Source organism: Micropterus dolomieu, linkage group LG17 (assembly GCF_021292245.1).
Source record: "Micropterus dolomieu isolate WLL.071019.BEF.003 ecotype Adirondacks linkage group LG17, ASM2129224v1, whole genome shotgun sequence".
Lineage (NCBI taxonomy): Eukaryota > Metazoa > Chordata > Actinopteri > Centrarchiformes > Centrarchidae > Micropterus > Micropterus dolomieu.
Genome location: NC_060166.1, coordinates 36,633,015 through 36,649,938, shown reverse-complemented (window position 1 = coordinate 36,649,938; position 16,924 = coordinate 36,633,015). Strand labels below are relative to the sequence as shown.

At 46.5% G+C, this 16,924-nt stretch overlaps 3 protein-coding genes and 1 non-coding gene across 8 annotated transcripts in view; 3 read left to right on the top strand and 1 right to left on the bottom strand.

The window, feature by feature from the left end:
* The window catches only part of abcf3 (ATP-binding cassette, sub-family F (GCN20), member 3), a 14,401-nt gene extending 5,929 nt beyond the window's left edge, over positions 1-8,472 (top strand). Inside the window, exons 1-16 of one of the 2 annotated variants that reach the window (XM_046075007.1) lie at positions 997-1,123; positions 1,363-1,629; positions 3,528-3,608; positions 3,728-3,787; positions 3,986-4,042; positions 4,169-4,191; positions 4,395-4,450; positions 4,550-4,750; positions 5,241-5,317; positions 5,778-5,822; positions 6,094-6,226; positions 6,461-6,549; positions 7,305-7,396; positions 7,484-7,616; positions 7,698-7,785; positions 7,869-8,472. In XM_046075007.1, the coding sequence (XP_045930963.1) occupies positions 1,457-1,629; positions 3,528-3,608; positions 3,728-3,787; positions 3,986-4,042; positions 4,169-4,191; positions 4,395-4,450; positions 4,550-4,750; positions 5,241-5,317; positions 5,778-5,822; positions 6,094-6,226; positions 6,461-6,549; positions 7,305-7,396; positions 7,484-7,616; positions 7,698-7,785; positions 7,869-8,027 (1,467 nt within the window). In that variant the 5' untranslated portion in view covers positions 997-1,123; positions 1,363-1,456 and the 3' untranslated portion in view covers positions 8,028-8,472. Of the gene's footprint in view, positions 1-996; positions 1,124-1,362; positions 1,630-3,527; positions 3,609-3,727; positions 3,788-3,985; positions 4,043-4,168; positions 4,192-4,394; positions 4,451-4,549; positions 4,751-5,240; positions 5,318-5,777; positions 5,823-6,093; positions 6,227-6,460; positions 6,550-7,304; positions 7,397-7,483; positions 7,617-7,697; positions 7,786-7,868 lie in introns of those variants that run through there. The other variant, XM_046075008.1, reaches the window with a different exon arrangement.
* A 3,913-nt stretch (positions 8,473-12,385) lies between these two features.
* LOC123986636 lies at positions 12,386-15,842 on the bottom strand. Its single transcript, XM_046075011.1, has 5 exons — positions 15,779-15,842; positions 14,009-14,623; positions 13,673-13,749; positions 13,165-13,416; positions 12,386-12,982 (listed from the first exon to the last, which is right to left on the bottom strand). The coding sequence occupies exons 2-5, from the start codon at positions 14,616-14,618 to the stop codon at positions 12,728-12,730; spliced, it is 1,194 nt and encodes a 397-aa protein (XP_045930967.1). The 5' UTR covers positions 14,619-14,623; positions 15,779-15,842; the 3' UTR covers positions 12,386-12,727.
* Positions 15,257-16,924, top strand: part of LOC123986639 (dual specificity protein phosphatase 14) — a 4,079-nt gene continuing 2,411 nt past the window's right edge. The window contains exons 1-2 of one of the 4 annotated variants that reach the window (XM_046075016.1): positions 15,257-15,517; positions 15,978-16,027. The gene's annotated coding sequence lies outside the window, so the exon portion shown is untranslated. Of the gene's footprint in view, positions 15,605-15,977; positions 16,028-16,924 lie in introns of all 4 variants that reach the window. The other 3 variants (XM_046075017.1, XM_046075015.1, XM_046075014.1) reach the window with 3 other exon arrangements.
* trnal-cag lies at positions 16,123-16,205 on the top strand. Its single transcript has one exon. It is a non-coding gene; the product is annotated as a tRNA-Leu (tRNA).

The following is a 16,924-nucleotide window of genomic DNA, read 5'->3' as shown; positions in this document are numbered from 1 at the left end:
CTTTCACCTGTTGTCCTCTGTTGTCTCTTACCTGTCCTCTTCCTCACCTGCCCTCTGTTGTCTTTCACCTGTTGTCCTCTGTTGTCTTACCTGTCCTCTTCCTCACCTGTCCTGTTGTCTTTCACCTTTCGTCCTCTGTTGTCTCTCACCTGTCCTCTTCCTCACCTGTCCTCTGTTGTCTCTCACCTGTTGTCCTCTGTTGTCTCTCACCTGTTGTCCTCTGTTGTCTTTCACCTGTTGTCCTCTGTTGTCTTTCACCTGTTGTCCTCTGTTGTCTCTCACCTGTCCTCTTCCTCACCTGTCCTCTGTTGTCTCTCACCTGTCCTCTTCCTCACCTGTCCTCTGTTGTCTCTTACCTGTCCTCCTCTCACCTGTCCTCTTCCTCACCTGTCCTGTTGTCTTTCACCTGTCCTTTCTCACCTGTCCTCTGTTGTCTCTCACCTGTGCACCTCTCACCTGTCCTCTGTTGTCTCTCACCTGTCCTCCTCTCGCCTGTCCTCTGTTGTCTCTCACCTGTCCTCCTCTCGCCTGTCCTCTGTTGTCTCTCACCTGTCGTCCTCTGTTGTCTCTCACCTGTCCTCCTCTCACCTGTCCTCTGTTGTCTCTTACCTGTCCTCTTCCTCACTTGTCCTCCTCTCACCTGTCCTCTGTTGTCTCTTACCTGTCCTCTTCCTCACCTGTCCTCCTCTCACCTGTCCTCTGTTGTCTCTCACCTGTCGTCCTCTGTTGTCTCTCACCTGTCCTCTGTTGTCTCTTACCTGTCCTCTTCCTCACCTGTCCGCCTCTCACCTGTCCTCTGTTGTCTCTCACCTGTCCTCCTCTCACCTGTCCTCTGTTGTCTCTCACCTGTCGTCCTCTGTTGTCTCTCACCTGTCGTCCTCTGTTGTCTCTTACCTGTCCTCTTCCTCACCTGTCCTCCTCTCACCTGTCCTCTGTTGTCTCTTACCTGTCCTCTTCCTCACCTGTCCGCCTCTCACCTGTCCTCTGTTGTCTCTCACAGAGTCCTGGAGGAGGCGTCGGCCAGTCAGGCCAGCAGTAAGAAGGACAACCGAGTCGACCAATCAGGGAAGAACCGCAGCTACGACATCCGCATCGAGAACTTTGACGTTTCATTTGGAGAGAGGTGAGTTTACGGATCAGTCAGCCAATAGTTAATCAGAGACAGAGGACGCTGTTTCCCAGCTCGCTGCTGTCCATCCAGTGTTAATAAAGTTTAATTTCCACCTGAGAAAATCACGTGTTTACATTTACACGCCGCAGACGTGTTGAGTCAGACACACGGATCAGTAACTGAGTCAGAATAAACATTGATTACAGAGAGAAGTTGTTTGTGTCCCTGGCTGAAGATCTCTTTGTCTCCAGGTGTTTGCTGCAGGGGGCGGAGCTCTCTCTGGCGTCGGGCAGGCGGTACGGTCTGATTGGTCGGAACGGTTTGGGCAAGACGACGCTGTTGAAGATGTTAGCCAGTCGTAGTCTTCGTGTCCCGGCCCACATCTCCATCCTCCACGTGGAACAGGAAGTGGCGGGGGACGAGACGCCGGCGCTGCAGAGCGTCCTGGAGAGCGACACGCTGAGGGAGGAGCTGCTGGCCGAGGAGAAGATGCTCAACGCTCGCATCGCCAACGGAACGTAAGACGCACATTTATCCTGTTAGGCAGCCGCAGAGCTTCTCTCCTAACGTTTCATGTCACCATCTCAATTCAGGAGAACTTTATTGAAGCGGGAAGCGTTGTGATCAGAAGAAGAAGCTGAATAACAGTCGACACGTGGAACTGGCCACAGACAACACAGGACATTCACCGTTGTGAATGAAGACAGTTCATTAATAAAGTACGACTGATTTTATTAATGAACCGTCTTCATTTGTCTCAGGATTAATCATAAAAGTGTAATGTCAGGGAAAATAATTCCTTCCCAAAGAATACGGAGTCAAACAGATGCGATGAATCATTCTTTATGTAACGTGGCCACGGAGAGAACGCACGGTTACTCTCACGAACTCAGCGTTTCCTCTCCTTAAATACAGAACAAGTACAAAAAACAACAGCCAACAAATGGTAGACGAAGGAAAACAAATGGCAGAGTATTCGCGTACACTCTAAAAACTCTTCCTGAGCTGAAATGCAAATGTATAAGGCATCAAAGATGTTTCTCTGTCTATTTGATTGGTCTATGTTAAAACTCTCACCTACACGCCAGCAGACGTTCATCGTAAATCAGCCTTTGATTAGAAACCAATGCTAATTTCTCACAAGATAGTTACAGTGAAATTCTAAAAATGAGCAACTTCTAATTTATTTCTCACAGTAATAATAAAATAATAAAAGTGGAAGCAGTCCGCGAGCCAATTGTCCGACTAATTTTTTGGCTAGCGACAAACAGGCTTAAAACAAAACTTGTCAATCACCTTGTAGCCCCGCCCTAAAGCCTCCCTGCTTTCTGGTCTATAGCCGCTTTTCCACCACCAGAACCAGCTCAACTCGCCTCGACTCCGTTTGGCCCTGCTCAGTTTTCCATTGCAGATAGCAACCCTCAATGTAGCTGGTCGTCATAGCGACGGCACACACAACTGTCTCTGGATTTAAGTTAAAACGTTTGAACCTTCCTCAGGATGTAAAGACAGATAAGCAGTATGAAAACCTTCCAGCTGTGTTTTCCTCTGCCGTTGTTGCTGCAGCGGTCTGTGTGACGGCGGGAGCAGAGGGCTCTGTGAGCGGGCGGCTGGCCGGTCTTGCCGCCACTTGCGGAGCTCCTCAACGCCGAAAATATTCATCGCATTTTTGTTCCGCCATCACTTCTCGTAAAACTGTCAATATTCTAAATCTACACAGTTGATTTCTCACCTCAAAACTTCTCAGAAGTGGATTTAGTGATGAAATTACATACGTAAACTGTAAAATATAAAACTTCCTGCTGCTGGCCTCTGTCTGGCGCGCACAGTGATGATGCAGTCAATAGTGACGATTCTCTCTGACCAATCAGCAGTCTGCTGTGTTTTCACGTCACATTTTAGTTTCCCTCAGCTCGCTTGGAACCTCGACGGAGGTGATACAAAAAAAAAAGTGCAGCTTTTCCACAATGGAAAACAACGGCGAGGCGAGCTGGTACCTTGCGGTGGTTGTTCCTCTAAATGGAACCATTTAGTGTTTACTGAGGGAATAAATCAGCTGAGAAGTAGCCTCATTTTCTCACAGACTTCTTTCTGCAGCCAGTGGAGTCGCCCCCTGCTGGCTGCTGGAGAGGACGCAGGTTTAAGGCTTCACTTTCAGACCCGGAGGTTCGTGCTTGAATAAAACAACGCTCACCGAGTTATATCTGACAAACACTCCACCGACCAATGACGGCACAGGCAGGGTTGTGTCGCTCTGACATCATCACCTGTGGCTTTGTTGTGGTCTTCAGGTAGAAAAGTTTCATCTTCATCCTCCTCAGGTTGGCCTGTAGCGTGGCTCTAAACACTACAGTACCCATGAGCCTCAGCGCCATGAGTTGTGTCATGCTCAGTCTGTGTTCGTTTTTCTTCTCAGCGCCGAGGGGACGGAGAGCGTTCGACTGTCTGAGATCTACGGCAAGCTGGAGGAGATCGAGGCCGACAAAGCGCCTGCCCGGTAACTATGGCAACCTTCACTTATTACATGCAGTGGTGACACCAAAGCAGCTGCTATCACTTTGATTCACTCTGTGAAGTCACACCAGTGTTTTTGATTGATCTATGTCATCCAATCAGAGCGTCCGTCATCCTGGCAGGTCTTGGATTCTCTCCCAGAATGCAACAGCAGACTACCAAGTGAGTCTCCTCGCTAACTCACTCACACTTTGATAAAAGCCGTTGTTGGTATTACTTATGAGGAGTTTGCTTAAACTTCCAGTTATTACCTTTTAATAAAGTCATGAGGTTGCCTCAGAGTGAGCGCAGGAACACGCTAACGGACGCGTGACATCCTGCGGACGCCTTTATAACAAAACCGTGTGTGTGTGCGTGTAGGGAGTTTTCAGGAGGATGGAGGATGAGGTTGGCGTTGGCCAGGGCTCTGTTTGCTCGGTGAGTTTCAGCCTTCTGTCTCTTTACTTCGTGGTGTGTACATGTACACGTGTGTGTGTGTGTGTGTGACGACACATGATTGACAGTTGTCAAACTAATCAATAATTTCCTGTCTGTCGTCTCCAGGCCGGACCTGCTGCTGCTGGACGGTGAGTCAGATCCTCCTCTGGACAGGAGGAGGCGGAGCTGATAGGAGGAGTGTGATATTTTAGTATGAGGAGGAGTAGAAGTACGAGTGGGAGCAGTATCAAGAGTACAAATAGCAGGAGTAGTGCAAGTAGAACTACAGGTAGCAGTTGGAGTAGTAGTACTAGTAGTATTGTTATGTATTTGTCCTGTGTTTGTGTTTCAGAGCCGACCAACATGCTGGATGTCAGAGCCATCCTGTGGCTGGAGAACTACCTGCAGGTCTGAACCCTGACGCTCTGTAACGTTAGCATTCCTCATAGAAAACAATGAGGCCGGTTAGCCACAAGCTAAAGTCATAAATTCCACCTCTCCCCACAGACGTGGCAGTCCACCATCTTGGTCGTCTCCCACGACAGAAACTTCCTGAACGCCGTGGTCACTGACATCATCCACCTGCACTCCCAGAGGCTGGACAGTTACCGTGGCGACTATGAAAACTTTATTAAAACCAAAGAAGACCGACTGAAGAACCAGCATAGAGAGTACGAGGCCCAGCTGCAGTACAGACAACACATACAGGTACGACAACACATACAGGTACGACAACACATACAGGTACGACAACACATACAGGTACAGACAACACATACAGGTACAGACAACACATACAGGTACGACAACACATACAGGTACGACAACACATACAGGTACGACAACACATACAGGTACGACAACTGCAGTACAGACGGCACATACAGGTACGACAACTGCAGTACAGACAACGCATACAGGTACAGACAACTGCAGTACAGACAACGCATACAGGTACAGACAACTGCAGTACAGACAACGCATACAGGTACAGACAACTGCAGTACAGACAACGCATACAGGTACAGACAACGCATACAGGTACAGACAACGCATACAGGTACGACAACGCATACAGGTACGACAACTGCAGTACAGACGGCACATACAGGTACGACAACTGCAGTACAGACGGCAAATGTTGCAAGGTCAAGTGATGCAGCTTCCCAGAATGCATTATGTCACGTTTGTGTTTCAGGTGTTTATCGACAGATTTCGGTACAACGCTAACAGAGCAGCCCAGGTGCAGAGCAAACTCAAACTGCTGGAGAGGCTGTGAGTATTAGAACACACCTGGTACACCTCATACACACCTGGTACACGCCTGGTACACACCTGGTACACCTCATACACACCTAGTACACAGCTGGCACCCGTCATGCACACCCCGGGCACGCCTGGTACACAGGTGGCACACCTCGGGCACGCCTGGTACACACCTAGTACACAGGTGGCACACCTGGCCTGGGAAACACCTGTGTGCTGCAGGTGTCAGCCATATGGAAAGAGTTTAGTGTAGCATGTTGGTGGTTAAAGCTGGGCAGGTACCATTGGAGAACCAGGAAGAAGGACCCAGCAGTAACATTAGTGATGTACCTGATCAGACTGTACAGCAGCCCCAGGTGTTTCAGGTGTCCCTCTGCACATCTGTACCTGCTTCTGTCACAGGTAGAAATGTGTGTAGACGGTGAATCCTGCTTGAATGTGTTGATGACTGAGTTGGTTTCTCCTGCAGGCCCGAGCTGAAGCCCATCGAGAAAGAAACTGAGGTCACTTTAAGGTAAGAAGATGAACCTGTGAAACTGGGTTCAGACAAGCGGTGACATCATATCCAACCTATCAGGCAGCAGCAGGAATGACCAGCAGAGCCACAGCATGAAATGTGTAGTCCTGGAAGAGGACAGTTTGTGGAGAAGGATTCAGTTTTCTGAGTTAATTACTTTCAGAAAGTGTGCAGATGCTGCTGAGTGGCTGAGTGCAACAGTAGATCCATCATGTTGGTGGGTTGATTTACTGACGGACTGATGAACGTGTGGTTTTTCTTCCCGCAGGTTTCCTGATAACTTTGAGAAGTTGTCTCCTCCCATCCTGCAGTTAGATGAAGTAGAGTTTTATTACTCTCCAGACCTGCCGCTCTTCTCTTCACTCAACCTGTCAGCTGACCTTGAGTCTCGCATTTGCATTGTAAGCGTCCTCATGATCAGTAAAAGCAACAATATATATATATATATATAAAGTTGATCCTTCAGTACCAGTCTCTAGGATCCAGGAAATCTGAGCTCAAAATACAAAAGCTTATCCTGACCATGAATGTTGTGGTGGTTTCAACATCCATATGTGGAACACAACAACTGATCAATAAATCAGAAACAGGAATGTATCGGTTGTGAGGTAACGTGTCCTGTTGTTTCCTGTCAGGTCGGTGAAAACGGTGCCGGTAAATCCACCATCCTCAAACTGCTGATGGGCGAGTTGACGCCGGTCAACGGAGTCAGACAAGCTCACAGGTAAGATGACCAGCGGGCCGAGCAGAGCAGTTACCCGAATCTGTTTACCTGAATGTCAAACTATTTATAGGGAACATTTTCCATTCTTTTTAAAGAAAACTCTGTTTCAGGAACCTTTTTACACTCTGTTTACCCTTTATACTCTGTTTCAGGAACCTTTTATACTCTGTTTCAGGAACCTTTTATACTCTGTTTCAGGAACCTGTTATACTCTGTTTAAGGAACCTGTTATACTCTGTTTAAGGAACCTGTTATACTCTGTTTAAGGAACCTGTTATACTCTGTTTAAGGAACCTGTTATACTCTGTTTAAGGAACCTGTTATACTCTGTTTCAGGAACCTTTTCCATTCTTTTTGAAGAGCCATCAACTTACTGTTCAAGGAACAATTTACATTCTGTCAGAGAATTTTGTAATGCTGTGTTTAGGGAACCTTTTCCAAACTGTTTATAGAAAACATTTACATGCTGTTTATAGGGAGTTGTGTATATACCTCTGACAGGGAACCGTTTACATGCTGTTTATAGGGAACACTTTACTCTCTCTGTTTATGGATTCTTTTTAAAGAAATATGTTTACTCTAGGAAACTGTTAAGGGAACCGTTTACAAACTGTTTGTAGGTAACATTTTGGTACAGATTATAGGAAACTTGTAATAAACTGTTTATAGAGAACATTTTTAGGGAACAGTTTACAAGGAACATATTTCATAGCAGCCATTAACGTTTCTTTGCTGCTGGTTTAATTTGTCATCAGGAACTTGAAGATTGGTTACTTCAGCCAGCATCACGTGGACCAGCTGGACCTGAACGTCTGCTCCGTGGAGCTGCTGCTCAACAGGTTCCCCGGTAACTATGGCAACAACAACATCAATAACATCATAGCTCGTCGTGGTGCGTCAGAGATTCTGATTGGCCGGTGTTTGTGTATCACAGGTCGGACGGAGGAGGAGTACCGGCACCAGCTGGGAGGTTACGGCATCACTGGAGAACTGGCCACGAGGCCGGTGGCCAGTCTGTCGGGGGGGCAGAAGAGCCGAGTGGCCTTCGCACAGATGACCATGCCATGGTAGGGAAAAGCTCCGGGTCCAGTTGTTGGTGTTTCTGATGGTGATGATCATGGTGGTGATGTCGTCTGTCTCTTTTTCAGTCCAAACTTCTACATCCTGGACGAGCCGACCAACCACCTGGACATGGAGACCATCGAGGCTCTGGCCAAAGCTCTCAACAAGTTCAAAGTGAGTGTGAACACATTACTGCAGTGTACCTGACAGGTGCGTCCCAGGTGTATCTCCTCAGCATGTGATGTCATGCGTTTCAGGGCGGGGTCATCCTGGTGTCCCACGACGAGCGTCTGATCCGGTTGGTGTGTAAGGAGCTGTGGGTGTGTGAAAACGGGAAGGTTGGACGCATCGACGGCGGCTTCGACGAGTACCGAGACATCCTGCACGAGCAGTTCAAGAAGGAGGGTTACCTGTGAGGCTCCACCCACTGTAGACGCCAACAGCTAACATAAGTCCCGCCCCCTCCATAACAACACCCGATACCGCAGCCAATCGGCCGGCAGAGCAGACTGGAGGACGTTTTCTTCTCTAAACTGTGTCACCTCCTGCTTCAGGTGATGATCTGCCGCGAGCTGATTGGTTGTTTTTGTTCACCTGATGAGGTCACAGTGAACTCTGGAGGAGGAGGAGTCATCGCGAATGAGTAGGAGTTTATTTAAAGTTTGTTGTGTGTCGTCGCCTCGCCGAGGACAAACATCATATTTACCTTCAGACACAAACATCAGATCAGCTGGTCCGACTGGTCACGCAGTTCATCCATCACGTTTCTATTTGTCAGAGTTATTTCAGCACCAGTGACTCGTGACGTCACTTGGACTCGATATCTTTCCCAAAACAAACGATTAAAAATTATTAAACAGGGTTTTGTGTTGTTTCATTTTCAAACTTTTTGTCTGCTTCAACATTTCTCACATTTACATTTTGACTCTTTGTCCAAACACAACGTGGAAACTTTCTTCTCTTCAACCTCTGTCCCGACTCACTTCTTTCAGCCTCATGAACATTTAGAGGTTTCATCATTGATCAGACTGCATCCCACCAGAAACCAGCCAGTCGTTTAAAAAATCAGAGCAGAGCTGTGGCAGAAACAGATTTAGATTTTCATTTCATTTATTTAAGATCAAATGGAGCACAATGTGACAAATAGAAAATATGACTTAAAGAGGCCATATGTTTTTTTTTGGGCATTTTCCCTCTCCTTTATTGAGTTATAAACCTTTTTTGTGTATGTAACAGGTTTGCAAAGTGAAAAAGCCCGAAGTCCATCCCAAAGGGAGTTCCCATCTCCCACAGAAACTCTGCTCTGGACTGAAAACAGCTTGTTTGTAGTCCAGCCGCTTCCCTTTCATCCCTGACGACACAGGGATGAAAGCTAAACGCGCCTCATATAACCTCACCAAGCGGCTACTCTGACACGCCCACAGAAACACCGGTGGAAAAACAGCGAGCTGCAGCACACAGCTCTCCTCTCCCTTCCAAACACTAGTGGACAGTCAGTGGACAGAAAGTTGTTCCTGTGATGTAGAGACAGAGCTCAGTTAAAACTTTATGGATACAGATTAATAACTCACCGCTCTGAAACTCTCGCTCCAGTCCATGTTGCCAAGCTGGTCGGCAACACGTACGGCTGAACCCGAGCTGTTTACCGGCTTTTCGCTGACCCGCCCTTCTCTGCTTCTGATTGGCTAGTAGTCCTTAACTAGGAACTGAGCATGTGCAACTCCCAACAAAGATCATTTAGAGACAAGATGTATTACTCCATAGCTAAAACGAAGCCTTCAACACAGGGTGGAAAGAGGAGCTGCAGCAATGTGCAGTATGACAAAAATGAAACGATGTAAACCTGTTCTGGTTCAACCTCTAAATAGGATTTTGAACAATGAGCAGAATATGACCTCTTTAGAAGAAGCACATTCTTCAGACACCAATAACGTTCAATTTGTCTGATTGCAACAACAAAATGCTTCTACACAGCCGGGTACCTCACAGAAAGTTTTCTCTGAAATTCTTTATTCTTTCAAACAGAAGATGGTCGTCGTCCCCCAGACAGATCTGGTTTCTAGCCAGTCCTTTCTCCTCAGGTGACCTTGGGAATTCTAGTATTATTCACCCTGAAATTACAAACAGCCTGTACTCTGGTTTTCAACAGATACTTTTCCAGTTTGAACATGTTAAACGTCTACGAACATATCTCATGATGTCATTCCGCAGAAAGTGTTCTTTCAGTTTCAACCAGTTAATGTTTCAATTCAGCCGAAGGGATCCAGCATCTGCTTAACATCCACTACCCATGGTGATACATGTACACCTGCTTCATACGGCTGCAGGAGATTGTTGGACAGTTTACCTTCTACCAGCTTCTCCCAAAAAAAATGATACTTCTCTTTTTACCTGCCACACAGAGCGGGAATCTTTCCTGTTCCCCAAACACCATCCTATTGCAGGTTAACTTTAAGATGTGTGCAGTTCTCCCATTTAACATGACGCTAGATGACTAATGTGAGAGGAGGTCATGTGACACCTGTACTGAACCTGCAGCTGTCAGGCTGAATGAAAATACACCTTTAGTTTCTGGGTCATATATAAACTGAATTCATTCAGGGTGAATGGTTTTCCCTCCTGTGTAGAGAAAGGCGGGTGGAGTTTAACATCAGCTCATCCAGGCTATTACATCCTGAAGGCAGCTTGGAGTTTAGCTAACTGATTAGTTTCATCGGTCGGATCTATAGATATAATTGAGTATCATCGGCATAACAACAAACGTTTATTGGTTACTTGATAATATTTCCTGAAGGAAGCAGATTTAAGGTGAACTTGATTGGTCCAAGCACATAACTTTGTGCTGCTGATGTGTTCAATGAGCCTCTGATGTTTGAGAACCGGCTGTTTATACATTTAATATACAGCAGAGAGCCGTTCAGACCACGAGGGAAGAAATGGAAAATCTTTATTTTACTTCTTAGAAAATGGTTACAGAGTTCTTCAGAAGCAGAACATGATGTCAGCAGCTGATCAGACCGATCATCAATTCATCGTGCCGATCACCTTGTCAACAGAGTAAAAATAAAAATAGTTCATGAGCCGTGAAGACATTCTTTCAGTAATTCAGCAAACACAGTATATTCACAAAGTCACCTGGTTTACTTCAGTAAAGGTAGTAATACCACAGTGTAGAAGTCTTTTATTTAAAAGTACAAAAGTATTGGCATCAAAATATACTGAAAGTACCAAAAGTACTAGAAAAGAATATATTATTGGATTTATCAAACTGCCCTCAGGTGTATGTCCTCCTCCATCAGGCCTGTCAGCACATTCCTGCTCTCTGATTGGTCAGCATAAGGAACATGAACCCACTATAGGTAAACGTTCAATTCAAATTAGCTTTATTGGCATGAATGTAATAACAACATTGCCAAAGCATCATATATACACAACATAAGAACAATCAGCCCCATTCATTTCATTAAACAAGTAATTAAAGCGTAAAGTAATCAAAGCGTATGTGTGTTTGTGTTTAAAAAATAAAAAAAATATACGTTCTACCACTCCAGAGTGCACAGAGACGCAATGAAGCAAAGTTGAGACTTTCATCGTTGCTTAGTATCAAATCTTAAAGGAGACCTATCACAAAAATCAAATAAAAAATTATTTTGTATCTTATACTGACTCATTTCAGCCTCTGTCTGAAACAAGCTGTAGATGCTCCTGTCTCTTTAAGGCCCCTCCCCCCTCTCAAAGCACACTGTCTTCTGATTGGCCAATGTCTTGCGTATTTAGCAGGTTGCGGCAGGGATGGGACAGCATAACATAACAGGTCCCCTTTAAATTCAAAGGCAACATCACCTTGATGACTTAAGATCCTGCAGATAATGATGCACCTGAACGTCTCCTGCTCTGTGATCACACCTGTACATGAGATGGAAAGACATTCAAGTAGTCCTGATCCAGTTTATATCCAGGCTGCCTCCGTGCTTCCGGCCTCCCTAAAACCTTGAAATATTAATAAGTATATTGAATAGTGATCAATATTCCTGAGACGAAGAGCTCCAGGCTGTCCAGGCCGATAAGCTGAGAATAAAAAGGTCCCACAGTGACGTGAGGCTGAACCCCATCCTCCTGGACTCTGCAGACTAGGGCTGAACGATTTGGGGAAAAAATCTAATTGCGATTTTTCTGCCAGATATTGCGATTAAGATTCGATTTGTGATTTTTTTTTAATTGAAGTTTTGCTGAAGTTTAATATTCACTGCCAGTCTATTTTTGACGGAAGCCACGTCTGGCGGCACAGAGCCGTCTTCACGATTAGCTAATCGCATTCTTTCAAATCTCAATTTGGAAACGATTAATCGTTCGGCCCTACTGCAGACTGAGGGAATTACCCACAGTTCATAGCGTTGTCACATTAAACAAGCGGGAAGCTTCCGGTCTGAGACGTGAATCCAATGCGGAAGTCCATTAAACCTGCATCCTATTGAACGGCCAGCAGGGGGCGACTCTCCTGGTTGCAAACAGAAGTCCGGAGGTAAAATGTTTAGAGGAACAGAGACCAGAAAGCAGGGGAGGCTTTAGGGCGGGGCTACAAGCTGATTGACAAGTCGCTACCATGGCGACCTGTCAATCAGGATAGTGACTCGTACCCACGGCGCTGTGTACATTTAACCAGCGGCGCTGAAGAAGCTTATCAGGAGTCGGCTGCTCGAACATTTAGTTTTAAGACAAAGTTATCAGCTGTTAAAATGACAGATGCACCTAGCTAGCTATCGCCGCACACAGCTCCACCGTCTCGTCCAAATATGGTCACGTCCCGTGACGCTGGTTGCAAAAACTCAACATGGCGGCGCCATAACGGCCAAACTCGAGGCTTCAAAACGGCGGTCCACAAACCAACGGGTGACATCACCATGACTACGCCTTCTTCTATACAGTCTGTGTTTAAACACAGGGAGACCAGGGGAAGCCGGCCACGATCCACCACCCAGCAGTCAGAGGAAGAGTTGCATTGTGGGTAATGTAGGCACAGGTTGTGAGGAACAGCTCACTGCAGAGGCGTTACCATAGAAAGCAGAAGCAGAGGTCAGAGGTCACCACAGAGCAGCGGGGAACACATGACACGTTTCTATGGCTCCGGTGTCCACGCCGCTGCGTCCTGCTGTGTCTTCCCTCTGAGGTGAGGCAGGACGCCGTCCCTGTAAAACACCTCCAGTTTGGACACTGTCACCTGCCACAGGTCGGGGTCAAAGGTCACTGGGACGACCGCTGTCTCCTTCAGGGTGAAGACGGCGAGGTCAGCCTGCCGCAGGCCGGTCACCGCCAGCTGACACTGGATCTGTGTGAAGTAACTGTGAGACGTCTTCAGGCGGTAGACCGGGGACTGGGACAGGAAGACAAGGAGAGGACGTTAGAGACCAGGAGAGGACGTTAGAGACCAGGAGAGGACGACTGGGACAGGAAGACAAGGAGTGGACAACTGGGACAGGAAGACAAGGAGAGGGCGACTGGTACAATAAGGGACGAATAGACATTTCTGGACAGGGACATGTTGTGATTTTTTACCCCTCCGGGCTGCTGTCCGTTCTGGTCCTGTATTTCCAGACAGAAGGCGGAGTCCTCCACGCAGGCGTCCTCCACTCGTTTGTGTCTGTGTTTGTAGGGACACTTCACCTCCAGGCAGAGCAGCCGTTGGCCGGTCCGGCTGTCCGTCACAATGCCATCAGGGCTGGCAGCCAACCAGGGCCTCTGAGCGTCGATGAACAAACCGCAGTCCTGAACGGAGACGGACCGTCCCAACGCAGCGCTCTTCAGTCTCTGCAGGACGACATCATCATCATCATCATGTTTCCCTCCGTTAGAGATCAATGACATCTCATCATTATGAGACGTCGTTAACCGTCTCGTTATCAATTAGAAAAGTTTACGGATCATTAACACTAAATGTGTTTACAGCCAGATCCAGGATCAGACCCAGGACTGCAAACCTGAAGAGGACCCATGTAGTTCAGGAACTATCAGGTAACTTAGCTTAGATGCTGCTGTACAGAGTTTCAGGTGCGTTGAACCGTACCTGGTACCTGCGGACGACCTCGGCCTCCATCTGGACCCCCCAGCTCATGGCTCTGGTCTGGATGCTCCGCCCCTCACCTGGCAAGTCAGTTTAAAGAACCAGTCAGTCACCTGTTACTGCTAAGTGGCTAATGTTAGCATGCTAACACGCTAAACTAACATGCTATACATCAGCATGTTAGCATGTTAGCTTCTAGCTCAAAGCACAACGGTTTCAGCTGATCGGCTCTTCAGCGGTAGATCGAAAAATTAATCAGTGAACCAATCAGCAGCAGCCTGGTGGTTGGTGGCGGGGTTATTACCTGTAATAGCCAGGTGGGAGGTGGGCGGGGCTTACCTGTGACAGCAGCCAGGTAGGAGGTGGGCGGGGTTTTGCTCTTGCCGTTGACGAAGCGGCAGTGAGCGATGCGGTGAGCCACGGAGGCCGTGATCCGGTTCTTCCTCCACATGAACCAGTCCTGGTTGGTACTCTGTCCTCGGGTCAGAACCTCCACTTCTTCCACAAGAGACCTGTCCAACTGGACCCCCAGACCCAGAGGGACCTGCTCAGGTCTGGGAGGGGCTATGCCAGGGAGCTGGTCTGGTGTTTGAGGTGGATCTGGATCTGTAGCAGCTCCCTGAACCTGTTTCTGATTCGGTTTCTTAACAGGTGTCTGAACGCCCTGTTTTCGTCCTCCACCAGCACGTGGTCTCACAGCAGGAGCTGGATCAACCTGAGGAGTTTTGTTGGCATCCTGGTTCTCCTGGACTGGCTTACTGTCAGTCCCAGTCTTTGGGGGGCGCACAGCAGCAGCTCTGGTCTTCTGGGTTTGACTGATCCTGGTTTTGGCTCGTGCTCCGTCCCCGGTTGTCTGGGTCTGGATGGTCGGGTGATACCGGACCTTGGGGATGATGGTTTCCTGGGTCCGTCCCGTCCCAGTGAACTGGTCTTTGTTCTGGTTCTTCATGTTGTCTACATCAGAATAGAAAGTGGTTTATGAACCCAAATTTCTGCAGGATCCATCCAGACTTTAAAATCAGAAGCTGATCACAGGTGAAAGATATTAGTTTACCACAGTACTTCAGGTGTGTAACAGTACTTCAGGTGTGTAACAGTACTTCAGGTCTGAGGCCTGGATGATAAATCAAAAGATTAAAAAACATTTCTGTCTACAGAAGACAGTTCAGACCTTTAGAGGTAGTACAATATAAAATAAGTTTTTAATGAAATCAATGCTTTTCAAGACTTTTCAAGGTCTGATTTACAGAAACTGTTACTTATTCTGCACATTCTGAGATTTCTCTGTGAAAATCATTGATCTCAACACAAAGTTCTGCACAGTAAAATCTGAATATACACTCATATAAACAGAAACTTTCATTTTTTTTATCATTTGAGTCTGGTTGGGTCAAAGTTAGAACACAATTTCCTTATTAAAGCTTTTATCTTGAAACTTTAAAGCCGGAAGTGGTGTCCTGCACCTTGTTTATTTGTTTATTTCAGGCTTATTTTAAATCAGGAGCGAACAGGTGAGAGCGACTCTGTTACACTCATTACAAGCATTCTGAACGCTCCGACAGCTACATACTCTTCACCAAACTTCATTAGCAATATGTCAGAAAAAAAACATCAACATCTGGAACAAATCAAAAAGACTCGTCAGATGAACCCTTCTGATATCCGGTGCATTATTAGGAGCAGTTCTTGTATTCGGCGATAATCTGGTGACAGCAGCGATACGTCTTTATATGAATCCTGTGGTTTTATAGTGACCCGTAGCGTGTTATTCCAGCCAAATGGCCCGTGACTGAGCGAGTCAACCCAAACCTGAAAGTTTATGTGGTGTGACCCGAGGGCCGAACACTAGTAAGTATACACTCCGAATACTTCAGAATACACACTACTTAGAGGAAACGTCGGACACGATGTAGGATAAGCAAGCGGCACGCGAAGGTATGAAGGAGGCATTAAACCGTAAACTTTTTGAATGGAGTTTGGTGTGGGCGTGTTCGGTCAGCCCAGAATAAACCGTGTTTTTGTTTATTTGTAGTTTTTATTGCAATGAGAGACTCTGGCTAACTGGCTAACATGCTAACTGTTGGGGGGTTAAAGAGGAACAGGTCTTACCTGCGCGTGCAGTCGGTCTGTCAGAGAGGAGGAACCCGAAACTGAGTCTATTTAAACTGACTGTGACTCATTATCCCATGATCCCCTGTGTGTGTGTGTGTGTGTGTGTGTGTGTGTGTGTGTGTGTGTGTGTGTCCCGAACACGCCCTGAATACGTAATACTTCAAACTCGGTCAACGTTTCTTCTTCTTCCTTTTAGATTCGCGGCTTGATATCTGAGCTCGAATCAAGTAAAAGCTCTTTATTCCGGTGAGTCGCCATGTTGGATTTGAACAGCGGACTAAAGTAACTTTAAGTCGTTCGTAAAGACGTTTTCAAGTCTGAGCTCGGGTGTCATGTAAGCCGTCAGGATGGCCGAGCGGTCTAAGGCGCTGCGTTCAGGTCGCAGTCTCCTCTGGAGGCGTGGGTTCGAATCCCACTTCTGACAGACTGATTTTCTTTTCACACAGCCTACTCCTGTTTACAAAGTGAAAGCTAGATGGGTGGTAATTATTTAAAAAACGGGGACAGAGCAGCCAATCACAGCTCAGCCTGAAATAAATATAAATAAACAAAAAGCAGCTTTCAGATACTCAAATTAAACTGGAGTGTTTTTCCATCCATTCACTGTCAACCGCATATACAGGTGCTGTTCATTTAATTAGAATATCATTAAAAAGTTGATTTATTTCAGTAATTCCATTCAAAAAGTGAAACTTGGATATTATATTCATTCATTACACACAGACTGATTTATTTCAAATGTTTATTTCATTTACTTTTGATGATTATAAGTGACAACTAAAGAAAATCCCAAATTCAGTATCTCAGAAAATGAGAATATTACTTAAGACCAATACAAAAAGAGGATTTTTAGAAATGTTGGCCAACTGAAAAGTATGAACATGAAAAGTATGAGCATGTACAGCACTCAATACTTAGTTGGGGCTCCTTTTGCCTGAATTACTGCAGCAATGCGGCGTGGCATGGAGTCCATCAGTCTGTGGCACTGCTCAGGTGTTATGAGAGCCCAGGTTGCTCTGATAGTGGCCTTCAGCTCTTCTGCATTGTTGGGTCTGGCGTATCGCATCTTCCTCTTCACAATCCCCCATAGATTTTCTATAGGGTTAAGGTCAGGCCAGTTTGCTGGCCAATTAAGAACAGGGA